The following is a 26,461-nucleotide window of genomic DNA, read 5'->3' on the forward strand; positions in this document are numbered from 1 at the left end:
GCGGATGCTGAACCGGGAGCTGTCCCACCTGTCGGAGACGAGTCGCTCCGGTAACCAGGTGTCCGAATATATTTCCAGCACCTTCATGGGTGAGCGGGATCTGAGGTCGCGTTCGCGACCTTTGCCAAACTTGAGAAAGACAAAAAAATACAAACAAATCTTGTCCTCCTAATCCGTAGACAAGCAGAACGAGGAGGAACTCCCGTCCCCCACCCTGAAAGACAAATCCATGAGTCACATCAGCGGAGTCAGGAAACTGTCCCACAGCTCCAGCCTCTCCAGCAGCTCCATGCCTCGCTTCGGCGTCAACACCGACCACGAGGACGAGCTCGCCAAGGTCGGAGCGCTTCATTCGTTGATGAAAACATAAAGGAACATCTCAGACGCAGCCTCGTTTATAAGTAGCCGGGCAGCAGCGAGCTAAATGCTAACGTCAGCGGGGACACGGAGACGATCATCAGGACGCCGGGACGCGTCCGTGTCTCGGGACGGACCGGCCTCACCTGTGTGTGTCTGCTGCACAGGAGCTGGAGGACCTGAACAAGTGGAGCTTCAACATCTTCAGAGTAGCAGAATTCTCCAACAACAGGCCGCTCAGCTGCGTCCTGCACGCCGTCTTCCAGGTAGACGGACCCGGCGTCCACGCGTCGCCTCCTCTTACCCGTGAAGCTCTGACTCCTGCCCCCCCCCCCTCTCAGGAGCGCGAACTGTTGAAGACCTTCCGTATCCCAGTCGACACCTTCGTCACGTACGTGATGACCCTCGAGGACCATTACCATGGCAACGTAGCGTACCACAACAGCCTCCATGCTGCAGATGTGACCCAGTCCGTGCACGTTCTGCTCTCCAGTCCGGCTCTCGATGTTCGTTCATTTCACTTGATTATATTCACAATATCTTCTGCTGTGCTGACATTGCATCATAATCTAACAATCGTTTTGTCCCCGTCCTCCTCACGTCCCGTCTTTGTCCCCCCCCCCCAGGCCGTCTTCTCCGACCTGGAGGTCCTGGCTGCTCTGTTTGCTGCAGCGATCCACGATGTAGACCACCCTGGTGTTTCCAATCAGTTCCTCATCAGCACCAGTGAATGCACACGCACACACACACGCACACGCACGCACACACACACACACACACACACACACACACAGGCGGCGCCTGCTGACGCGATCTCTCCTCCGGTGCTCGTCTCAGACTCGGAGCTGGCCCTGATGTACAACGACGAGTCCGTCCTGGAGAACCATCACCTCGCCGTCGGCTTCAAGCTCCTGCACCAGGAAAACTGCGACATCTTCCAGAACCTCACCAAGCGACAGCGACAGAGCCTCCGCAAGCTCGTCATCGACACGGTGGGGACGCCGCCCATCGCCTCCACCGCCGCGCGTCAATCCGATAAATGCCTGAAATGCTTTTTTTTTTTTCTCTCCATCTTCTGCTTTGACTCTCTCATTTGATTTGTCTCATTTCAAGATCCGATCTGTTCAACAGAGACGTTCTGTCTGACAGACTGAAAATGATTTAGTCTACCAAGTCAAGTTTAATTTTGATCTGATGATTTAGAAGTTTGACATTTCAAAATAGAATTCACGCGGATTCAGCTTGATCGGAACTTTTGATCCCGACGAGCACGGAGGTCTGAATCCTCTCCTTCCCCCTCATTGGTCGGTTGTGTCCAGGTGTTGGCGACAGACATGTCCAAACACATGACCCTCCTGGCGGACCTGAAGACCATGGTGGAGACCAAGAAGGTGACCAGCTCCGGCGTGCTGCTCCTGGACAACTACACGGAGCGGATCCAGGTGGGCCGGTCGGACGGCGGCGAGCGGCGTGCGTGTGCATTGTTACACACACTGTGTGTGTGTGTGTGTGTGTGTTTAGGTGCTGAGGAACATGGTGCACTGTGCAGACCTGAGCAATCCCACGAAGACATTACCGTTGTACCAGCAGTGGACGGAGAGGATCATGGAGGAGTTCTCCCGACAGGGAGACAAAGAGCGAGAGAGAGGGATGGAGATCAGCGCCATGTGTGACAAACACACCGCCTCCGTGGAGAAGAGTCAGGTACCGCTCGCTCCGTCTCGCCGCTCCGCTTTAAACGCGTCATCGGGTCAGAAGCTCTTTGGCGAGGCTAGATCTCAACCTCTGACCCGTACAGCTCGGCCCAGAAAACGAAAGGCATCTGGGACGTTTCCTTTCTCTCCTAGGTGGGCTTCATCGACTACATTGTCCACCCGCTATGGGAGACGTGGGCTGACCTGGTTCACCCGGACGCTCAGGAGCTGCTGGACACGCTGGAGGAGAACCGGGAGTGGTATCTGAACACGATGCCCCAGTCCCCCTCGCCCCCCCCGGACAGACACCTGCAGCACGACCACTTCCAGTTCGAACTCACTCTGGAGGACCTGGAACACAACAACCAGAACCACGCCCACCTGAAGGCCATCCGCGGGGGCGGGGCCAAAGAGCGACCGCAGGATGGGCGGGCTGAGCCGGACAGCAGCGAGCAAGAAGACGAGGAGAATCACAACAGCGAGCACAACGGGCTCCAAGAGGAGGAGAATGGGGACATGCAGGGAAAGGAAGAGGAGGAGCAACAAGCAGGAGAAAGTGAGCAGATGGATGAAATAGAAGAGGAGGAAGAGGTCAAGGAGAACGGGGACGAGGAGGAACAAGTAGAAGATAGAGGGCAGACGGATGAGGAAGAGGAGGAGGTTAAGGACAATGAGGATGAGGAGGAACAAGCAGGAGAAAGTGAGCAGATGGATGAAATAGAAGAGGAGGAGGAGGTCAAGGAGAACGAGGACGAGGAGGAACAAGTAGAAGATAGAGGGCAGACAGATGAAATGGAAGAGGAGGAGATTAAGGACAATCAGGATGAGGAGGAACAAGCAGGAGAAAGTGAGCAGATGGATGAAATAGAAGAGGAGGAGGAGGTCAAGGAGAACGGGGACGAGGAGGAACAAGTAGAAGATAGAGGGCAGACGGATGAGGAAGAGGAGGAGGTTAAGGACAATGAGGATGAGGAGGAACAAGCAGGAGAAAGTGAGCAGATGGATGAAATAGAAGAGGAGGAGGAGGTCAAGGAGAACGGGGACAAGGAGGAACAAGTAGAAGATAGAGGGCAGACGGATGAAATGGAAGAGGAGGAGATTAAGGAGAGTGAGGAGGGAGATGGAGAAGGAGAGGGCCAAGTGGAAGAAAGGGGAGAGATAGATGAACTAGAAGAGGAGACGAAAGAGGAAGAACAGGGTGAACAAGATGAAGAGGAAGTTGCAGAAATTGAGGAAGAATGTGAGGAAACTTTGGAAAAGGATGAGGGGGAAGGAGAAGTGCAGGAGAATGTGGATAAAGAGGAGGGGGAGATGGAGGAGGAAGAGAAAGAAGAAGAAGACAGCTAGCTGGGAGGAAGTGAGTAAAGGCTGCAGAGAGGAAGAAGAACGCGAATGGGGCGAGGAAGGCTTTGACTGTGACGGAGGAGGATACAGAACATTGATCATGTGACCTCTGACCCAGCGAGGACCAACAGGGAACCGGCAGCGTTTTATTGACCTTTTGTAGCTCCTAAAAATCTCAAATACCTGAAAGGAGTACCTGCAAACAATAAGCGCTCCTCATCGTCACCGTCCGTCTCTCCTCTGATGAAGATGCCACGCGCCCAGCTGTCCGTCAGGAAAGAGAAGAAATGTCTGGAATGTGTCGTCTGATGTCTTATTTACTGCAGCTCTTCCCTCGTGTGCGGGACGCTGGATACACCTGTGGGGGGCGGGGGGCGTGGGCGGGGCGTGGGCGGGGCGTTCCACCTGCTCACGTAAAAACCTTCAAGCACCGATGCTGGATTTCTGAATCTTTGCTGTTTCGATGGGAACATTTGCGTCCTGCGCCAGAGACAGACCCGTCTCACGTGTCTCACCTGTCTCACGTGTCTCACGTGTCTCACGTGTCTCATGTGTCTCACCTGTCTCACCTGTCTCACCTGTTTGCAGTGCGTCGGTTCATGTTTGAAACCCGTTCAGTATTCGTCCTGTCAGACCGTTCCATCGCTCCAAGGCTGAGTTTCATTCCCGGGTAATTCGTGCCAAGCTTTTCCCACAACCAGCAGCGATCAAGTCGCCGTCCCCCCGTCCCCCTGTCCCCCTGTCCCCTGTCCTGGTGTGGCGGCGGCTTGTCCAACAAGCAATGAACTGTGGGACCAAGTTAACGGCTGTGACGGTCTTCCGCAAAAACCCGCTTTGTTTTTGTAAAAATGTTGTTTGGCACTTTATCACTTCTGTTACATATAAATACATATAAAATACATAATAAACATGTATTTTAATCTGCTGATGTCATATAATAAAGATGATCAATGAAGTTCTAATCAATAGAAGCAATAACGCCGGCCATTTGAGTCGAATATAAAAATGATCATTTAATGCTTCTTAAAATTATAAGTGGGGGTTATTATTGTGAAAAGCAACTTCCTGTTTGGCATTTCCACTTTTTTTTATTGAACAAATGAAAATACAGATTTTCAGTGAGGATAACAAATATAGAAAAAAAAAATTTACTCCAGGAAGGAAGCTTGTCAAATGTTTACTGCCGTCATTTCCGGAAAGCGCAACGCCGACTCAGAAGGACGTGAACTGAGAAAGATCCGAGACTGATTTTGAAAGACTTTGATTCCTTAAATAAAAAGTCGATGTTCGGTGTGGCTAACTTTCTTTCATCTTAAGGGATTCTGGAAATTTTAAATGTAAAAAAAAAAAAATAAATCACATTTTTACATGTGATTTTTTTCCCCATTTCAAATGTAAAAATAAATAAATCACATTGTTTCATGTGATCTTTTTTTTTCATTTCAAATTTAAACTTAACCAGTTACATGTCAGCATTCATACAGGTGACAGTGAAGAGACTGTCCTGTAGAACTGCAGGTTAACAACACTATAATATCACAACACTTAATAAATCACTCAGGTACCATCAGGCATGTTTGGGACACCGACAGAGATTATTTCATCATACTTGCTATGATGTTACGAACTTAATTCTTTGAAGTCATTCAGTAAATACCAAACTGATCTTCATCCGTTGGGCATCGGCTGCAGGCTTCCAGTTTTCCGTCTCACCCAGTTCATTTGACTTTCCGTGCACCGCAATCCAGATTAGTCACCGAGGTCCAGTCCGGCAAGTCGTCCATCTCTCTGGTGTCGCTCAGTCGCCGGCCTCCGTGCGTCATCGCCAACCTGCAGCGCAGACGCAGCTTTCGCTGAGAGAAAAGCGACACAGGTGAGACGCCTCTGCTTCGCGTTACTACGAGCTCCAGCGTTACGTTACGTGACCTCCGGACTCACTCTCTGAGGGTTAGCCAGCAGGAGGACCTGGGAGATGGCAGGCGGAGGCAGGAGAGGGTTGTAAGGAGGGAGGTGCGTCCCTGAGGCAGGCTGAATTTTCACATGCATGGTCTGCAGGAGAGGAATCAAAGGTAGCATTCAGGAAATCAAACTGATTTAACATTTATCATGTTAATTTATTCTGTAGAAACAGCATTTATTTCTGATTACTCAGAAAGATAGAGATGAAAGTTTATCTTGACGTTGATATCATTTCACAAGAATCAAACTTCATGAGATTGTTGCTTTCAAGTGCACTGAAAAAAATGGGAAAAAGGAGCTTCCTCAGAAGAGCTTCGTGTTTGAGCGGCCTCCTACTTTATTACCTTTGGTACGGCCGCTTGAAACAGGAAGTCTCTCACGTGGAGGGCAGAGGCGTTCACAGTGGAGATGACGACCACGGCAACACCTGGATGACCCGGCGGGGGGTCTTTGGCAAAATGGAGGGAGACGTGGATCCCGCCCTGATCAAACAGAGTGATCGGCTGTAGATGGCCTACAAATAAAGGCAGAGACATTCAGACTGGATATCTAGATGGTCATAAAGCACCAGAAAGCCGCGTGGGAACTTCAGACAAGCTGCGGTTTAAGCCTTTGGTAACTTACTGGGTTTGATGGTTTCCATCGGAACAAAGATGGCATTCAGGGACTGTGGGAGACCAGCGGTCTGCTTCAGTTTCCCAGGAGACCGCATCACTTCACTGAGTTGTGGCTGTGCATCAGACGGCGACTCCGTCGATGTCGACTGGTGATTCGGAGACCTGATGGGAGGAACGAAGAACAAAATGCATGAAGCAACACGACCTGGACGAGAGATGGAAGAAACGGAGATTCCAGCCGTACAGCCACAGCTTTACGTTTCAACAGATTCTCATGTGAAGCCTCCTTCCCTTTCCCCGTCCTTACCAGCCGCTTGTCCCGCTGGACGTCGTCCCTCCGTCCCCACATCCGCGGCCCGTCAGCACAAAGCCTCTCGCTCCGCTCTGCTCGGCGTTCCTCATCCACGCCAGTCCATTGAGCTGAAAACAAAGGACCAGCTGTGATCAATACTCCTCAGGATTAAAGCCACTTGTCGCTTTCCATCCCAGTCTCACCTGCAGCAGCTCTTCAGAATATGACCTTGAAGTATTTGGAGTCTGTTCCGAGACCAGATTATCCACTTCTGTAATTACAGGACGTCACTCGGTTACGCTATGAGACACCTTGACAACCGTCCGAGGACGCAAACTGAATACAGGCTGAAACGCGGGCCCACCTGAATCATTAAAGTCCTGGTCACTGTGCGGTAGAGATGAAAACATGGGTGAAGATAAAGATGGCGAGGACGGGGGGAAGTCCAGTGCTGAGAAGTCGATGAGGTGGTAGCTTTTAATCTCCCTGGGCCTCTTCTGAACTGGAGGAACAAGAAGAATCTGAATACAAGCAGAACAGGAGGGACCCGAACACAAGGCCAGGGTGTTCTCCACAGTGTTAGGGTTCTGTGGGGGGGGGGGAAAGCCTACCATTATTTGTATCCTCTGTTTTTCCCTCACATTCGCCTACTTCTCTCCCTCCGTTACGCTCCCTCCTCCCCAATCGATCTCTGTAGGCATTTACAGCGAGCGTTAGCTCGTCGTTAGCCGCCAGGATGCGTGCCAGGCAGGCGTCGTCGTCCAGCGTGTCACCGGCGAGGCGGAACAGAGTAGGCCTCAGCCTATCACAGCGTTCGTACAGGGTCTGCAGCAGAATGGTTAAATGTTGAATCCGTGCAAACACAGTCTCCTTATCTTAATCCTAACAAAGAGGAAATATCGATTTTCAACGTGTTTGTTGCTTAAACGCGACACTTTTATCTCTGGTTTTGTGAACAAACTATAGTTTTTGCAAATGAAACATGTTAGTAAAAGTAAACTGCAATGTTCAAAGCCCAAGTGGTATAAAAATGATGAATGCAACCAAGTATAAAATCCATTTTCATTATTTGAATATGATGTAGCATGCTACTCTCCACAGTTTGCTGTTTTTTGTAACATTCATCCGAAGTGTTATTGCAGGTTTAAAAATCTCAACGTCTCACGTTGAACCGAAACGTAATGCTGTAGTAACATAGAACCGCCTGAGGATGGCAGTAGACACATTCCTCCATTCATCCCCCAATCGCTAGAAACATATCAGCATTAAGGTTGCATGAAGTTAAATATTTATGGAATAAAAACACAATAATTAGGACTAACATTAGGAGAATAAAGTCTGAATTACACAAGCAGACGGACACCAATCCCAGGTGTCCCTGCGCGTCGGAGGCCAGCCTGGGACGGACGAATACACGCACCTTTCCAGCGTCCCTCAAACCCAGCGAGCCTCCAGAGATGGCGTGCCGCCCCAGGAGATCTCTGAGCCGTTTGGTGCTGCTCGCCACCTCCTTCAGAGTCGATTCGCGCTTCGACACTTTATCTTCCTTCTCCTGCTCCTACAACGCACCCCCCCCCCCCCACGCACACGATTAAAGTGGGCACAGCTACAACAGCAGGCGGTGTGAAAGTGCCGAGCGCCACCGCAGCACCCCTCACCTCTCTGACGGCGCTCTTGATAAGTCGGTTGGCAGTTTCCACGTCTTCAGGATGGGTGCTTTTCAATAATTTAGCCAATTGCTGACGATACAGAATGTGATCAGGTTATATATAAACCGTTAGATGTCCCATTCAACGTGCACACACACACACACACACACACACCTCGGCCTTGTCCTCCTGGTCAAAAACAGAGTGTTTGGTTCTTCGAGGAGGAGGTGCCATTATCACTGAGGTCGGCAGACTTGGGTCTTTCTTCACAATACCTGAAATGAAAAGTAGAGAAATTGTTTTTTTCTTAAGGAAACTCCCTCTTTTCTAGAATTATACTCTTATTTCTATTTCAGGAACTTCTAATGATACATTAATAAAACACTTTCTTTGTTACAGTCTCCCCTCTAGGGATCAATAAAGCCCGTCTGCACCCTCCTCATAAATCCCGTGTTATTTAATGCGTCGATCCAGAGTCCTAGTTTGCATCGCGTGCACCAGAGGCCTTCAGGAACACGCCGCTGCATCGCTGCACCTTGTTTCTTCAGCATGCTGTACGCTTCCTGAATCTTAGCTTCTTCCTTATACCACCGGCTCCAGCCGTAGAGGAGCTCCGTCACCCTGTCCTTAACGCTCTGTGGGGTCCGCGGGCCGCTGTGCTGCTCGGAAAACATGCACCGGATCAGTCAGTGCCACTTTTACACAATGAAAAAAAACAACAACAATAATAATCACGCTGGGATTAATAGATTAAAAATAAATTCATTCACTCTCCGGGTGCTTTTAGACAGGATGTGGATCCATCGCTAACGTAGAAGTGCTCGCTACTTCGACTTGCGCCCAGCCTCACCTTTGGCGATAAGAGTTTGATGAGCTCATTGAGAAAACGAAACTTGGCGGCCTCGCCGTGGAACCTTTTCCCACAGTGGATCATACACGCCTCAAGAACCTGAGCGGCAAACAAAATAATAATAATCGATATCATTACAAAATGTCTTTTCTTCCAACAAAAGAAAAAAAAGTGTTCTCAAGCAAGAAGAGCGAGGAAAGCTGCAGCCGCACGCTTGTGGTTAGCCACGTTCACATGTCACAGAGTTCCGTTCTGAAACGCGCCGCTTCCCTTTGATGAATGGACGGCAGGCAGGACGGGACATGGCGCAACATGAAAACAAATGTTCACAGACACCAAACGATGAAACCGTTCTGGGATGGTGGAATATTTAACGGTCTGTAAGACAGAGATCCTAAAAGGAGGCGGGAGCCGGGTTCAGATGAGGAGGCGAGCGTTCCTTACGGTGAGAGCCTGGAGAGACGCTTTCTCCTGCGGGGACTGGACTTTCTGGGACAGGAGGTGAACGGCTACCTGTGGGCTGAAAGCAACAAACACGTTAAAACCAGTCCTTTACGTTCCTATTGCGTCGCCCTCAGATCTCGAATGCATAAAGGTCAAAGGGGAAAAGATGCAGCCGAGTTCCTCCTCGCTTTTACAAGACGCTGCAAACCGTGATCGCGATACGAGCGTGAAGCAACCGCTACTTAAACTCCACAACCGCTCAAAGTAGCGTCCGTAAAACGACGACCTGAGAATGACTCGGCGAGGTGCAGACCGTTTCAGCTTACCCGTCGGCCTCTCGGTTCACCAGCCGGCAGAAGCCTTCTATGCAGTCCCATCTGTCCTCCTGATTGTCTGGGTCCGTGGCCCGGTCTGCAACGAGTAGGGCAAAAGAACGGGTTCAAAAATCCAGAAAAATGACTTGAAATACATGGAAAAGGTTTCATTCAATTTAATAAAAAGCGATAATACCAGCGTCTTGGTGAAGGCCAGCAAAAACAGAACCTCCTCGGTGGAGGTAAATATATTTTCTAATTCCCAAAATGATGTTCCAGATTTGTATAATAATGAAGTAACTTGCGTTTAGAGGATTTGCTGATGACGTGGTTATCTTTTTATTTTTATTTTTTTTTATCTCTCTAACCCTTCTGTTATCTCTCCAGATATTCGTGTATGTTTTCACAATGTAATAAAATAACTGTTTAATTTAACCGTTTTGCTTACCTCGTATATTTTCAGGTCATTTAAATGTATTTAAGTAAAAAACAAACAAACAGCGATATAAGCGCGTCCTCTGCAGCGCATGCGCAGCTGCAGCTGCAAGTATGGGCTCCCTTCCTGTTGCTGATCTTTGTGCAGTTTAAAAAAAAAACAACAAAAAAAAAAAAACAGAACAGTTTAAATAAATGGAAACAATAAGAAAAAATAACAAAAATCACTCACAAATAAAACCTTTAAAAAGTTCAAACGACAACAAAGCAGCGACCGTAAGCCGACGGGCAGTGACGTTCGCTCGCGTTACGTTAATGTTTAGGTAAGCAGCGAGACGTCGGAACTTCTGCGTGCGTTCACCGCGAACTTACCGAGGAAGGACTCAAGAGTCTCCTGGTCGCCACCGGTCGCCATTGCCTTCCGCGTCTGTCTTCAATGTGCGTCTTTCGGGGGGGGGCAGGTCACGCAGTCTCCTGCCTGCAGCAGACATGTGACAATCACGCTCAGACGCCACTCCTGACACGCCAGTTTGCCCCCCCCGTATCACTGAATGCATCACTGAATGCATCACTGAATGCATCACTGAATGCATCACAGGGGGACACGGACCAAGTCATTCATCATCAAAACACCCGAAAGTCCGGGAAGGTTTCTGACCCGTGTGGGAAAATATGTTCTCCATGTCCTAATCAAAGGTGAATCTTTATTTACTTTCACAATTTATTTGTGAAGTATTAAAAAAAAGACTCAAATTATTTGCTTCTAGGAGTATTTTTTGGGGGGCTTTAAGGCATCACAGCACGGCGTGTTATTTTCCACCTCCCGGGGATCGATTAACTTGGAGCATTCACCACTTTGGTTAATAAAACATCACAGAATTATAACCAGAACTCAAAACTACAAGCGTCTTTATGGTAGGAATCAAAGTAGAAGATCTCCTCTCTCAACCAGAGGGTTCGGTGCTGCTGTTTGAGCTGTTCGGCACTAATCAGAGGACTCTGAACAATCATTTACTTCATAATTTCAGGTTCCTTTCTTGCAGGTTGTTAATAATTTTCCAGAGGAAGTATATTTGGGCTGCTTCTTGTTCTGCTCGTGGTTGTGTTACAGGCTCAAGTAAAGCCTCACAGTCTCCTGCATGAAACAGACAAACCGGTTTTTATTTCTCGTACAAAACACTTCAAATAGCAGCTTGTCCAGATCGGGTCCCCGTCGGGCAGTCCGGTCTTCGGCTCGTCTCAGAGCAGCTTCTGGAATCGATGGCTGATCTCTGCAGCTCCCAAAGACACCATCATCTCAGCGACGCTGGGCCCTTGCTGCTCAAAAACAGAGGATTAAAGGTCAATTCATTAATGCAATTAATGTTGCATTAATTTAATCATCCAGCAGACGCACGCAGAAGTTCAGCAACAAATCCTTTGTGCAATTACAGCCCAATATTACCGCCTCTGCCGAGGTGGTCTGATAGTTCAGGGTTACATTCTGTCTGATTTCTAATTCATTTATTTGAAGGCGAATGAAGTGTTTGGGCTCTTCACCCAAAAATAAAGCAGATGTCTGATTTCACTGCTGAAGCCAGAACTGGAAAATCCCCAGAATCCCTTCAAATGTGCAGTTTTGTACTTTGAGACGGGGGGAGTTCAAAACTTTCCCAAAAGCTCAATCATTGATGTAAATGTTCCTTTAAATGCAAAAGGTTTTTTTCCCTTCCTTTGCAAGAAGAGGCAGTTTTTGGTGGGCGTCGCTGCACCAGCCAGACTTCACCATTTACACCTAATTTATTAGAGAACGTGACACTTTAATTACATTCAACATTTGTGGCGTTCTGGAATTAGCCGAAGAAGAACCGCTGCAAACACGTTCTCTCAGATCTTTGATTTGTTCACTCGGAGCGCAGTGATGTCATCAGTTACCTGCAGACCGCTGAGAGCCAGGCGCAGCAGCTTCATCACTTCTCTGTATTTGGTGCATTTAGCCTGTTTAGCCAGAGTCTTCAGATCCTGATTGAGTGATTCCATCTCCAGCTCCTCGCCTCGCCGGGCTATTAATCTATAAAACACAGATGCTGTTAAACCGGCGTAGCTGCAAGTTAAAGAGAAACATGCTTTCTTAATAATATTATACTTTAGCACTAATGAGGCAATGTGCTGGGCTTCTGTGGTGAGTGCTGCCACCTGCTGGCTGGAGAGGGAAGGACGCACCCACAGGTAGGAGTAAGCAGGACTCAGAAGTTCTTTGAGAGATGATATGTGACGCTGGTGGGAAGACAGAATGGTTTAAATCAAATGAAAGCGGCTCTAAAGCTGTGGTGCAAGGATATTTAAACGCATATTAACAAGGTTACCTTTCGAAGATGCAGCACCCGCCTGATGTAGTCCTCGTGTAGTACTTCTTTATCCTGGATCTCAGCTTTATAAACCTCCTGGAGCTGTTCCTGCAGCTTTCCTATCAGCAGACGACACTTCGCCTCGTCGTCAATACGGTGCTGCAGGTGAATCCTGCCCCAATCAGCGAGATATCCAACACGAGTCAGGCTCCATTACAGACACCCGGACCTCACTGAGAAGAAGACGCAGAATCTGGACCCACCTGTTAAACTCGGGCAGTTTTTCCATGTCTAACAGAGCAGAGTGAGTTATGATCTTTGAGGGGTCAAATTCAGAGACCAGTTCATCTATCCTCCGCCCAATACGATTGGCTGTGAAGCAACACAAGTCCCTTAGAATCGTGCAAGTGTTCACTTCATAGCAATCTCACCATCTGATTATGGAACCAGATTATGGAAGCCCCGCCCCCCCACTCACTGACGAATCCGGAGCCACAGTTAGTTGTGATATCCAGCAGAGCCTCTGGAAGGACGCCGTCTCTCCGGAAGCTTTGAATGAACAGGTCCCCCTGTCTTTTAGACAGCTTACTGCCATCTTTGTTCATCAGAAGAGGAAGATGCCCGAAGGCGGGTGGCGTCCATCCAAGCGCGCGGTACAGGAGGAGGTGCTTAGCGGTGGAGATGAGCCACTCAGAGCCCCGCAGCACATGGCTGATCCTCATGTAATGATCGTCGACCACGTTAGCGAGGTGATAGGTGGGGAAACCATCTGCTTTTATCACCACGGGGTCCCCCTCCACCTGAGAAAAGAGGACAGGGCAACCCAGAGGAAAAGCCCCCTTAGACTTTTAAGCTTTAACTTTTCTTCTAGTCACAAAAAAAAACCTTAAAAATCAAAAGTGGTGCGACGAGGGAGGAGATCTGATAGTCCTCGTGCATAAAGTATGACATCACTATAAATCTGACCTTGGCCACATCATGATGATTCCACCCAAAGACCAGATCCCGCAAAGGCTCCACACCCGAGTCCAGACGAAACCTGATCGCATGCGGCATCCCCCGGGCCAGCTTCTCCTGGGCCAGCTCGACCTGCAGGTGGCGACACCTGTTGTCGTACCTGCCGAGAAATGGGAACACGGCCAATGCTGATTCTGACTCCTCTAGTCTCCGGGAGTGTTATGATCTGGCATCCACGCCATCGTCCACCTCGGAGTCTGTCCTGTCCTTAAGGCCTCTTTTTTGAGCAGTTCCAGTCTCTGAGAGCTGCAGAAACAGTAGTAGGCGTGGCCAGTCTCCAGAAGCCGCTGGGCAGTCTGGTGGTAGAGGTCTAGCCTCTGAGACTGCAGGTAGGGGCCCACCGGACCGCCTCGACGTGGACTCTCATCAGGGGGAACACCTGGAGGAGGACGTGTAATAAACACATGGACTTGCATCCAGATGCCATTTTGTTTTAAGTGGACTGATTCCTTACCAGCCCACTCCAGCATGTCCTCTATGGACTCTGCAGCTCCCGGCACCAGCCGGCTCTGATCAGTGTCCTCCAGTCGCAGGACAAATGACCCGCCATACTTCTTGGCAAAGATGTAATTGTAGAGAGCCGTTCTGAGACCTCCGAGGTGTAAAAAACCTGCAGAATATTTTGACCCAAAGTCAGATTACTGGATCAGAGCAACCCCAAAACGCCCCAGGACAATGCATTGATCGGAGAAACTAACCTGTCGGACTGGGTGCAAACCTGACCCTGACTTTCCCCTGAACGGTGGAGCAGCATCTGATCACAGCCGCGTTCAGCTGGAGTGGAGCGCGTCCTGGCGTGACCGCTGTCAGACACCGACAACACCTCTGCGCTAACAGCATCGGGAGGCTATTCCGCGGTCGCCCAGCCTAGCCTAGCCTAGCCTATCTAGCTAGCTTGCAGGCGCCGGGTGATCTCGGTTAAGTTATACAGGTGCGTTTCCGCAGACAGCAACAAGACAGTCGCCACCACAATATACGCGCTTTGAAGAAGCCCCTCACGTGACTGTTCAGCTGCGTATGATTGGATGAAACCTTCTTCTTCGGCGACACGGAAGCGGAAGACGGGTTGAAGCTCCTCAAAAACATGTATTTTTATCCAGCGAAAGAACGTGTTCATTATGAATTATTTTAAAAGGATTAAAAAAAGCACACACAAAAACAAACAAAAAACCTTTGTCTTGTTTCCCCCCATTCTTTTTATGTTTTCTTCTTTTGCGTTATTCACTTGACAAACACATTGAAAGCACATTACCGCCACCTGCTGGCCCGGATCAGAATGTTTTTCCTCCTCACAAACAGAAAACAGACGAGTAAACAATATCAGTTGATTTTCTCTGTAATATTTCCTAAATATCTAGACTTATTCTGTCCATTCTCTATTTAAAGGACTTCTGCATGCTTTCCATTATTGTTAACATGCGTTCTGACTAGTGTGACCATTTCTACTTGTGGCGTTGGGCAATCATCCGGTTACATACTCACTTTTCTTGATTCTTTTTCTCTCTCTCAACGAATGTTAGAATAAAATCAATCCGTAAGTTCTTATCTCATCCATCACTGCCATTTCATCACATTTGTATTCCTGAAGCACCTAAATAAATTAGTCTGATTTAATTAATATTTGTGTATAAACAGTTAATTTTTACATCCTGCTCTCAATTTCACATTAAACATATATAATTTATTGTTAACACTGTATTGTCACATAAAAGTGAATGCAAATACAAAATGAATCACTTCCTTTAGCAGTGATTTTATTTCATTTGCTGACATACAACCTCACAAACCAGTTTAACCTGATAGTTGGCTGTGCGTGTCCTGGTGTGTGTCTTTGTATGTCCACTCATGAAAGCTGAAGGTTCAGGTTCTCACTGCGGTTATTTACAGCCCACGTCAACTTACCGGAAATGTCATGACTATTATTCGGTATCCAAGCAAAATAGCAGATAATTCTGGGTAATGTCACGGGATATGTGTGTTATAAGTTTGAATTTCATTGATAACTTGTTTACAAGTCAAAACAAACACCAATTAATGTTGCCTTAATTGTAATTATTCAGCAGGACAGTCTGAGATTTAACTGTATGATTATCACTTTATAATATCTCATGTCAGGGAGCCAAAATACCAGCATTCCCAGTTTAAAAAAAAGAAAATAAATCACGTGCAACATTACAGTCTCCTTTTCACGTGTGAAAAAGAATACACGCAAACCTGAGCAGCAGCCCTGTCCTACCTCCCCCCCTGCGCCGCAATGGGAGTGACTGATAACCCACTTTGTTCTTCATCACAAGACAACACACCCTCCAGCACACAGTGCACCTGTCTCAGGTATCAGGAAAGAGTCCAACAACAGCACTTCTGAAGGACTGTCTGAAGGACTCCAGCTACAAAACAAGATTTGGTAAGAGTCAGCTTTCTTTTCTCCCGTATGTCATATTATAGATTGGATAAACATGTCATCTTTATGTGTTTATATGTATTTCTAAGATTAAGATTTAGTCGTTTTAAATGTAAAGTCAGAGCAAAGGGGCGTTTGTGGATTTATAGTTTGTATGACATGATAGATGGCTTTAGATAAGGCGCTGTAGTCCGGGTCTTTTTGCGGCGTCATCGTGTGCCTGTGGCAACTTGTCCATCAGGGAGTTACGCCGATGAACTTATTAAATGTGGCCAAATCAGTTCATACCTGTATACCGCACAAAGCCGGCAAATGACAACAACTATAGAAGGTATTACAATCAATTCAGCTGTTGAAAAAGAAGCAATCTGACCTTTGTTTTAGTAAAAGTATCAAATACCTAATGTGCAAAAGCAGTAAAAGTCAAAGGAAAATGTAAAAAGCTGAACTACCAAGGATTTGAGATGTGTTTCATATGCTATGAGTTTTAAAGTGTTTTGATTAACTTCAAGTTTAACTTCAGATTCATTTCGCAATTCCTGTTCTCACTTCTTCTTTCACGCAGTTTTTCTTTTCTCTTCTTTTTACAGCCGAACGTAATATAAAGCATAAACTGTAATAAACCATTTTAAACAGAAAAGATCAACAAGAGGGGAAAATACATCTGATGTTGCTCCTTTGATCAGCTTTTTAAACATTTCACCTGCAAGAGCTGCAAAAACCCAGAACAAACACTTAAGTTGAACGAATGATTTACTCAAATATGGTGCAATAAATGGTTCCGACGCAATGGTTGAAAAGAGCAAGGGGAAAGCTGTGAGCTGCGTTCAGGCCCAGAAAGAATTCAGTGTGTTCATATAGTCGCATTGTCGACACAAAGAATCTGAACTTTATACAATTAAACCATTAAAACTGCAGTAATTGATGTCTTTTCTGTTAAAAGGCTCTGGCTAGGTTAGCTCCCGCCATCAAACACACAAAGTAATGACCGACTTTGGGAAGTCGCTAGTTAGCCTTTTAGCGCCATTTGTTTATTAAAATTAAAAAAAATTCTAACATTAATTTGTCATGTTTGTGCCACACGCTAAAGACAAACAACACATGAGCGACTCGCAGCTACGCCAGCTAACAATTAATTGAAGCCTTAAAGGCAATTGATTTAATTTTATTATCTTTACTGTAAAATAAAATTAGTCAATTAATCATTTAATAGCCTCAATTCACCAGTAACATTATTTCAAATTTCATGTAGAGGTACACAACAGCTGCAACAAATAATAATTGTCTTGTCTCTGTAGGTTGGTTAATTGGACGGTTGACTAGTTATAGCTGGTTGACCAGTTAACAAATATGCTTTGTTGCAGCAGGCTGTGTTTTGCATTCAAAAAGGTGTGCAGTTTCAGCATTCTTTCAACTCATGCGTCCTTTGTGTCGTCTTTTTAACCACCATGTCAGAGGCCATTGAAAAATGTCGACTGCAACTCCCTGATTTTTATCAAACTCACAAAGTCACAGGTGGTAGAACATCACAACAGCGGCTCAAACCAGTTTGGCCTCGCCCCCAACATATTCAACACCGATCATTAGCACCAGTTATTCCTTAATCTTTGCGACTGGCTCAGTTTTTTATTTTTTATCTTAAAGAAATTAGGTTTCTTCCCATTTGGGTCACCTGCGTTCTCTGATTCCTTCTGCAGTTTCATCACGACGCCCTCCCGTCCCATGAGACCCGTCGGATCATGAGATCGCACAACCTGTTCCTACTGGTTTATATACTGGGAAACCGCTTCGGTAAGAAAGAACCCACCAACGTCGCAACGAGACACGCTCATCCAGCGTGTTTCCGACGGGTCAGTGTCGATACTGCTTTTATTTTAGGAGGTGATTACACATGAAATAATCAATGACTTCCTGATGAGTCAATTCACGTTGAACATTGTCTTCTCCCCACAGGGGAAGCCAGTGCACAAAGGTAAGACCAGGAAGTTGACATTAACATTCCTGCTGATGATTAATCTTTTCTTTTGTGTTGAACAAAATGAGTTTCTTTCCTTTCCAAACACTCGTCGATGGAAAACAACAGAAATGCCAGCTGCGCTTCCGGAGATCTCTGCCCTCAGGTGAGCCAATAATTATTATTATTGAGCAGTGCGTTAATCCCCCCCCGTGGAGTCCGTCTCCGGGCTTGTCTGGAATGTAAAGCTCTTTCCGAATCCCAAAGTGTTCCCTACTGGCTGAGCGTTTCCTTTTATCTTGCTTTGAACAGGATCCGGATTCGGTGTCGGGCTTCCTCCGGTGCGTGGGGCTGCCACCGTCCGACCCGGGAACAGACCACGTCCGTCAGATGAAAGGAATCCTCGAAGGACTGATGAACATCTACACCTTCCTGGTACGGGAATGACGCCTGGCCAAACCGGTTGGCGCTGCTGTGCCATTGGGTTCCCCCCCCCCCCTGAACTTTAACCTTTGCTTGTCCCAACCCTCCATCCATCGTTTGCAACGCCAGAGGTCCAGCGTGGAGGGCACGCCTACGCTAAGCCTCCAGGGAGCGCTGCGCCTTAGAGGGGACCCTTTCCAGAACGAGGCCGTGGTGGAGATGTGGGTGGATGTCACGCTCAAACCCCTGCTGCAATCCATCACCCGGAAATTCCTGTCCTGCCTCAGCACCAGGAGCTTCAGCTGCTCCACCTATCAGATCGTGTATGAGCGCTCGCCCCCCCCCGGCGTGTTTCTGCCACCTCACGCCGGCGTCTCACCCCTCTTTCTCCCCCTCCTCTCGCAGGGTGAGGGAGCTCAGCGACCATTACTCTGAGATGAACGAAGTCAGGAGAGAGTGGATCTATCATTTCTTTGTCTACCCCTTTCTGTCTGGAACGAGAGTCGCAGGTAAAGCCTCTAGACGCCTCGCCAACGCCCTGCTGCACGCCGTTGTCTCCGGCGACACTCGTAGAGTGACGAGATTAATTTGAATTAGTTTTTGTTTAATCCAGTTACGAAGCGACGATCAAAGAGAAAACAGATAATAGGGAGAATTAAGATTACAATCCTCACAACGCAGGAGAAACGGGTTTTAATAATCTGGCTCGTAATGCAGATTAGCCAGCGTACGGGATGATTGCGTTATCTGTGTTTTCTGGATAGGCTGTGTGGAACGGAATGAGAACAGCGAACAGTGGCTGATGAAGAACTTCGGCCGCTTCGGTGTCTTTGCTCGGATCCGAGACTTTTCCGAAGTCAACATCTTGTTCAGCGGAGTGAGTTGGGATTCAAAACGCCACGGAGACGGTTTTTCACTTCGCCCAAACAACGCCTTTGATATCGGGTCTCATGGAATGTTCCGTTCGCTCCTCCTCAGTTGGAAGTCCTTAACCTGCTGTCCCAACGGCAGAGGGCGGAGCTGCTGATGACACCTGAGGTGGCAGCTTTAGGCAACGACACCTTAGCCCTGGTCTTCAACACGTTGTCCAGCGACTCGGACCCTCACAGCACTGCCGCCCCCGCCCCCGCCGAAATGATGCCACACAACCCACAGGGCCCGCCTTCCCTCGCACAGGTACGGATTTATTTAATGCACCCTGGAGCTAACGGCTTAAATCCCCCCCAGACAGCAGAAAAGCAGCCCCCCCCCATACCTGTCCCTCCTCTTGTCCGCAGGTGGCGAATGTGTTCATGATGGCGTTAAAACCTGCCGCCAGATTTGCAGGTGAATTTGTGGCCTTCACGCATGAGGTAGGGGCATCCGAGGGCACTCGGGGGGGGGGGTCACGCTCGCCGCCGGGCCGCCTGGAGTCGCACCTGAGCTGTTGTGTTTTCTGCAGAGGACGGAGTCCCAAATAAGAAGCACCGCTCTGGCCCAGTTCCTGCTGAACTTTACCCTGGCCGAGATGGCAGCGCTCTACCGGCCCGAACCCGGACCCGGCCCCCGTCCGGGGATGCAGGGGTTCGAGTTCCCAGATGCAGAGAGCTGGTACTTGCAGGTCGTGGCGCCGCTCCTACGGAGGTTCCTGCCGGATGCTGAGGCTGTGATGGATGAAAACACTCGGCTCCTCTTCCACCAAATCTTGTACGCCACTGTCGCTATTATTATTTCACCCCCCCAGCTTCAGTTCTGCGTGCGTCTGCGCTGAAAGGCGTGGCCTGTAATGTCTCGCGTGCCTGTGTTGTGTTTGTGTGAAGCTACCGGGAACGCTTCCCGGACCCCGCTGACCACGGGCAGTACTTTGAAATCGAGGACGCCTGCAGCGTCACTCTGGACAGAGCTCCGTGCGCGGTGAGGCTTCATGAAGCTCGGCCTGGACTTCAGGCGAAGACGCTCTCGCCCTCCCTCTAACCCCCGCACGCTCGTTCTTTTTGCTTTATCGCCTGCAGCTAACGGATGCCGTGGTAACGGTGGCACATATTTTGCAATGTGCTGCCAGGACCAACCTGACGCTGTCGGAGGAGACGATCATGAGACTGATCACGGAGCTGGCGGGACGCGTCAACGCTCTGATAAAGGATTTGTCCAAGGCGGTGGGAACCTCAGCCGGTCCACTCGTCTATTCGGAACTCGCCAAACACTCCAAAGCTCATTCCTGCTCCGGCCTTTCCCTCTCCCCTGGCAGAATTTCACCGAGCTGACCCTCGACCTGAAGGAGATCTTTCACCCGTCTCCGTCTCTGACTCGGGACAACCTGAACGACCCAGATTTCATCCGGCTCTGGTTCCGGGTCAAACTCAACCCTTTCCTGCCCGACATTCCCAAACACCTCCTCTTCTGCCTCAGCTCCAAGAACTTCTCCTGTGCGGGTTTCCAAACCATGTGCGTCCACCGAGCTTTCCATTGCTTCGAGGCGGACTGTGAAAATGTCTCTCTGGGCTGAATGAAGTTTCCCTTTGTCTTCACGCGCAGAGTTGCAGAGCTCAGCAGACATTTTCATTTGGAAGGCTTCCCCCCGGTTTACGGCGCAGACATCTATCAGTCCTTCATCTATCGCTTCTTACGGGATCGTAACACGATCGGTGAGTGAGCTGCAGGAAGCAGCAACACATGCATGTTAAATCTTACTCTGCAGGCACCTGACGTGGAACCTGAACTGTTCTTCTCTGTTCCAGACCCCCAGTGCGTCTCCTCAGCCAGTAACAGCACAGAATGGCTGATGAAGAACTTTGGTTTCTTCGCCGGATTCGCACCCGTCGATGACTTCTACGTTCTCAACCCGAACTTCTCCGCAGTGAGTGTGGAAGGCCCCGTCGGTCTGGGACGCGTCCTCTTTCATTCATCTACCTGAAGCCCTCATTCCTCCTCCTGTCCAGCTGGAGGTTCTCCCCCTCCTGACGCTAACGCAGACGGCAGAGCTGCTGCTGACGCCGCTGCTCAGCCCGCCGGAGAAGGCCGCCGTCATCGACGGCGTGCTTGACTTCCACCTGGAGGCCGGTGATGAGCGTCGCCTCCTGAATTTCCTGCGTATCTTGGCCTTCCTTTTCCCAGGGGTATAACGGAGTGATCGTAACTTTAACGCAGCAAGAACACTTTTATCGATCGTGAGTGACTAACTGTAATATTCCCATTTCCAGAGCAACTTGCCGTGCCGCGACTACCAGGAAACGTAAGCCCGGATTTAAAGCCGAAGTCTCAAATAGCACGGATGCATAAATGTCTTCAGAGATTCCTGTCCTCTCCCGTGTGTTAGTCTCAGCAGATTGTACAGAGCCATTCCGTCTCTGTCCTTCGGGCTTCAACCTGCCGCGTTGGCTGTCATCGATGGCCTGGTTACCGTGACGCCAGAGGGTCAGTCTCCTCACACACACACACACACACACACTGTAAACTCTTGCCAGAGTCTTGACTGGCTATCCTTTGCATCCTGTTTCTACAGCGTGTCTGACAGACAACGTCACGGTGAGTTCACTTTCGGTCGACTCAACTTGAATTTCGAGTTCACATATTTGACCTTCTTTTAACCTTCCACTAACTTCACGGTTCGCAGTGCTCAGAACTCCAGTTCAGCAGTAAGTCCTTCCCGGAAGACGCATTTTTTGTTAAAGATTACCTTCATTTCGAGTGGCTGAAAGCCTCTCTCTCTCTTGCTTTTGGACAGGTAGCCTCATCTGCAGAGACGTTAACAGGTATCTGATATGCTGTGAGATCAATCTAAGATAAGACCGTTTCCATGCCGACATGCTTTAAATGCCTTCACAGGACTGCCCTGGAGTCTTTCTTGGACGTGCACGACAACGTGTCCTGTGATTTTCCCCTGGAGACATACGCGTGTTTAAATGTGCATGCGTCATTTGAATTGAGAGCGTTTAGACATCCTGCATCAGCGACCAATACGAATTTCACAGCCAGTCAGCTGGCGTCTCTTCTGAAGTGCAATCTGCCCGGAGACAGCAGCCACTCCGAAATACTGTGGCAAATACTGCTGCGTAAACTGACCTTGGTCTTGGACCCAGCCCTCGACATGTTGGCTAGCATGGTTAGCCTTTTTGTTGTTGTTGTTGACCATCTCATAAACATTCAAGTCCTGAACACATGACAGAATCTGAAGACTTTGGGTTCATTTATCTCACCTGCAGCCCAACACTACGGCCGTTCCGTCGGCGCGGGAGGTTCTGGATGCGGTCGGAACGCTCAGAGTGTTCCCGCTGAGTGATGGAGCGCTGAGGAACAGCAGCGTCATCGCACAGTGGTTCTCCGTGCGTCTGAGCGGCTTCCTGCCGTCGGCATCCAGAAGGTTCCTGCGCTGCATCGGCAGGAGGAACATCAGCTGCTCCTCGTACCAGGAAATGTAAGCGTTGCTGTTATTCATTCATTCATTTAACGATTGTAGTTCTCTAACCTTTTTCGGTCCACTTCATCATCAGACTCCGGATCCTTTCCCTACATTCTGACAACATGACGCTTCAGCAGCGGGATGCGGTCGCCGGGGATTTCATCCATCGCTTCCTGTCACACTCCGGTACTGCTCGAATCGAATTGTATTTCTCCTTTTGCGATGACTTGGGAGGTGAAAGGGCGTCTCTCTCTTTCTCGCTCCTCGCTCCAGGCCCAGAATGTGTGGCCGTCTCCAACGGCAGCGTGGATTGGCTGCTGACGAACGTTGGCCCCTTCTCAGACTTGGTGTCCGTCTCAGAGCTTCTTGGTTACAACCCGACCTTTGACCCTGTGAGTTCATTCCTGCAAACATGAATGGCTCTTACGCACCGTTCTCGTGTCTTGAACCTTCAACAAACGTCCTTTAACTTCCATTTAGCTGGGCGCTCTGGACTTCCTGAGGGAAAGCCACCTTGCTCAGCTGGTGGTGTCGGACCTTCCCGGCTTGCCGGCCAGAGAGCTCATCATCAATAGGGTTTTCGACCACCTGACTGAGCCTTCTAATCGGAATACATTTGAGCTCTTCCTGGGCCGACTCACCTTTTTGATCTCCGTGGTAGAGGAAACCTGTTCTTTATTTTCTTTGCTTATTTATTTGTATAATGCTCCTACTTTTGCCTCTAATAATGTCAATTTGTTTTTTTGTTTTGTATTTGAAGAGCCCCCCGCTTAATTGTTCATCATTAAGAATGCTGTAAGTTCATTTAAATATATTCATATTTATCAGAAATTCTATATTGATCATTTATAGAAACATCAACATGTTGCTTTTTTAGATTCACCAGAATCGACATGGCTTTGCCGACACCTTTCCCGTCTCTGAGAGAAGCAGTCACAGACGCCCTGACAAATCTCTCTCGGGTCATTCCACCAGGTGAGAGGCAGAAATAAGCCACTCTACACATTTAGGGTGTTTATAGCGACTATAAAGTGGATGTTGTTGGTTTAAAAGTGTTAAAATCACTACTGTAAGAGCAGATTATCCAGCTTTATCATGTTACTGTGAATCTCATATTCTTGTGTGTTTTTTTTACAGGATGCATCATAAACAACGGCGAGGTAAGTACATCTGACTTCCTAAATCTGGTGGTTGTGTTAGCGACGTCTCCTAACCATGCTGAATCTGTCTGTCCTTTCAGTGCGACGTCACCGTGATAAACGGTGAGTCGTACCGTTTGTGAAATATTCTCTTTATTTGACTGTCGGTTATCGTCGTGGAAAGTTTTATTGCTGTTTGTATTTTTTGTTTTTGTTTACACAGAGACAGAGATTTGCACCGGGGTCAACAGGTGGGATTTATTGCACCACGCTGCCATTATTTCTTTTACTAATTTGTCGTTTTAATATTCTGTCAATGAATGTTTGATGCTTGTAATTTTGAAACCGCAGCACGATCCTGCAGCTCTACCTCAATCACGAATGGATCGAGCGAAGTCTCTGCGACTTTACCGTCCGACAGTTCGCCTGCGCCGACGTGAGACAACCGAAACGCCTCAGATTGTGCTCTCCTGAGACATAATTTAATCTGACGTCTCTCTCTGGTCACAGATTACAGCACTGACTGCACAGGCTCTGGCTGACGTTTTGATGTGTCACTCCTCTGACCGCGACAGTTCAAGGCCCGTATGGAAGCTCTTCCTCTCCAAAGCCTCGCCTGTTCTGGATGAAGCGCTGGATTTATTTAACGCCGAGTACCCGGTACGAGTCGGCAGCGACGCTCCTCGTGTTGCTCCTCCCTGATCGAAGCTCCATCAACGGATGCTGTTCGTTTCTTCCAGAATCCAAACCCCAGAAATCCAGCGCTGGCAGTCATCTTAGACGTTTTACGAGAAATCCGACTGGACGTCCTCGGCCGGGCCGTCTACGATAATCCTGATCTCATGCGTGTGTGGTTCGGCCAGCGACTGCGTCCGTTCTTGCCTGCCGTCTCCACTGACTTCCTGTCATGCCTTGCCACAAAGGACTTCAACTGCAGCGTCTACCAGCGCCTGTGAGCCCACGCTTTCACCGTCGCCTTCTACAGCGACCTGCTACCGATGCTGCCATTAACCGCCCGTTCTCATGTCTGAACTCAGCGTGCAGATGTTCGACGAGCTACGGCCACACCTGGAGATCTCCCAGGAGGAGTCCATCTACAGACACTTCATGAGCGTTTTCCTCACCAACAACACTGCAGGTATACGCTCGATGCCGTTTCCCGGGTGACGCTGAAGTACGATTTGTCTTCTTTGTCTTCTGCATTGAAGGTCAGCCCAGTAGCTTTCAGGGCGCTTTCCTTTGGGCGTACTGTAGCAACAAGGCTACAACCTCACTTTAGAAAAGTAGCATTTAGCATTTAGCATGAGGAATATGTTGTTTCTCTACTTCAGATCCCAGCTGCAGCTCCAACACCATCGACAGTGCGGATTGGCTGCGGAGGAACTTGGGAAATTTCTCCGTCCTCCTGTCTGTCCGTGAGCTGCTGACGGTCTATCCCGAGTTCATGGCGGTACGAGCCGCCGCATCACGTACGTCTGTTTTTCAGTCTTGTCTGTGTACTGCTGTACATTAACCGTGTATTTGTACGTGCAGCTGGAAGCCTTGCCGCTGCTGACATTCGGACAGCTGACAGAGGTGGTCGCCACGCCCGGCCAGCTCACCTCTGCTGACCAGGTTGTCATGGTGACGAATAACATCCCCAACCAGCAGCTCGGCGCCTTCTTTGATGACGTCTCTCCTGCTATCATGGTGATTTTTTTAAGGATCTATTTTTGTTGGTTTGCATTAAAAAACCTAAGCTTCATGGTGGAGGTTGCCTTTTTCTTCTTTGGCCTCATTTCATCTCTTCCTGCAGGGAAATCAGCAAATGTTCCCCCCCGGAGTGACGTCGGCCATGCTGCAAGTTGTGTTTGATCGCGCTAACCTCTCGAGCCCCTCGGTTAGCGATTCGGCGGTGTCGCCGTGGGTCAACCGCCGGCTGCCCCCGCTGCTGTTCAACATGTCGGACGTCCACGTTGAACCGTATTTCGGAATCCTGCGGGGAAGGAGCTGCCGCATCCAGGAGGAAGGGTGAGAGACGAGAGCAACATTTTGCTGCGTCTTCATCAGAGACACGACGCTCAATGTCCCTGTTCTGTCTTTATCGTGTTAGTGTCGTCCACCTGAACGCAACCATCTCCTCGCTCGGTGACGTCAGTCAGCAAGAGGTCCACAGGCACATCATTCAGTCTCTCAGAGGTACGATTTAAAAGTGAGATGCTTTCAGAGATGCGCTTAAAGATACGCGAGCGGTGTATTTATATTGCTTTCGTTCCTGGTAAATCTAGAGGAGGATCTTCGCTGCTTCGACGGCAACCAGAGCTTCTACGTTTTCCTGAGGAACAGATTCCAGGGCTTCCAGTTCCCCAACCTGACCGTCTTCTTGTCGCTCATACCCAGCGGCAGATTGCGAGAGGTTCGTTTTCAAAGGTAAAGACAGAGCTCTACGGTGGAGGAAGAGGAAGGCTCACTTGCAGTTGGCTGCTCCTCCAGGTGTTGAACTCCATACCTCCGTCCGACCTCGGGCGGCTCCTCCGTCTCCCCGCTGCCGTCGGCAACGATACGGATCTCTGCAGCGTCTACGACAACTACGACGACACGCCGGTGTTCCTGGAGACGGTGAGCCACGCGCGCAAACGCCGAAAAAGGCGAAATACATTGATGAGGAATTGATTTCACGGAGCGCGCTTTCCCTACAGGAGTCGCTCCCGGAGGGCGTACGGCGGCCCACGCTGCCTTGCGTCTGGCCCGTCGCTCTCAGGAGTCCCAACAGGTCAGAGGCCGTTGCCTGGTTCCAACGCCGCCTCCGAAACTACCTGCCCTTCCTCACTGGGAATCTCATCAGCCGCGTCAACGCTCTCAACGCCACCTGCCCGGCTTTCCGGGAG

General features: G+C 49.0%; 2 protein-coding genes and 1 pseudogene across 2 annotated transcripts in view; 1 reads left to right on the forward strand and 2 right to left on the reverse strand.

Annotated features, from left to right (window-relative positions):
• LOC137906788 (3',5'-cyclic-AMP phosphodiesterase 4C-like) overlaps positions 1-3,398 on the forward strand; it is a 5,778-nt gene extending 2,380 nt beyond the window's left edge. The window contains exons 8-17 of the mRNA XM_068751075.1: positions 1-89; positions 180-337; positions 525-623; positions 699-863; positions 984-1,083; positions 1,195-1,349; positions 1,677-1,799; positions 1,879-2,061; positions 2,205-2,786; positions 2,958-3,398. The exon at positions 1-89 is cut by the window's left edge and continues 5 nt beyond it. Coding sequence (XP_068607176.1) covers positions 1-89; positions 180-337; positions 525-623; positions 699-863; positions 984-1,083; positions 1,195-1,349; positions 1,677-1,799; positions 1,879-2,061; positions 2,205-2,786; positions 2,958-3,398 — 2,095 coding nt within the window. The remainder of the gene's footprint in view (positions 90-179; positions 338-524; positions 624-698; positions 864-983; positions 1,084-1,194; positions 1,350-1,676; positions 1,800-1,878; positions 2,062-2,204; positions 2,787-2,957) is intronic.
• Positions 3,399-4,419: 1,021 nt separating this feature from the next.
• On the reverse strand, positions 4,420-10,370 carry LOC137906922 (ADP-ribosylation factor-binding protein GGA1-like; annotated as a pseudogene).
• Positions 10,371-11,106: 736 nt separating this feature from the next.
• ears2 (glutamyl-tRNA synthetase 2, mitochondrial) lies at positions 11,107-14,139 on the reverse strand. Its single transcript, XM_068751226.1, has 10 exons — positions 13,998-14,139; positions 13,754-13,909; positions 13,489-13,678; positions 13,249-13,399; positions 12,761-13,082; positions 12,546-12,654; positions 12,301-12,454; positions 12,081-12,211; positions 11,870-12,005; positions 11,107-11,272 (listed from the first exon to the last, which is right to left on the reverse strand). Exons 1-10 carry the CDS (start codon positions 14,137-14,139, stop codon positions 11,195-11,197), a joined length of 1,569 nt encoding a protein of 522 aa, XP_068607327.1. The 3' UTR covers positions 11,107-11,194.
• Positions 14,140-26,461: the final 12,322 nt, after the last annotated feature.

Source organism: Brachionichthys hirsutus, chromosome 17 (assembly GCF_040956055.1).
Source record: "Brachionichthys hirsutus isolate HB-005 chromosome 17, CSIRO-AGI_Bhir_v1, whole genome shotgun sequence".
Taxonomy (NCBI): Eukaryota; Metazoa; Chordata; class Actinopteri; order Lophiiformes; family Brachionichthyidae; genus Brachionichthys; species Brachionichthys hirsutus.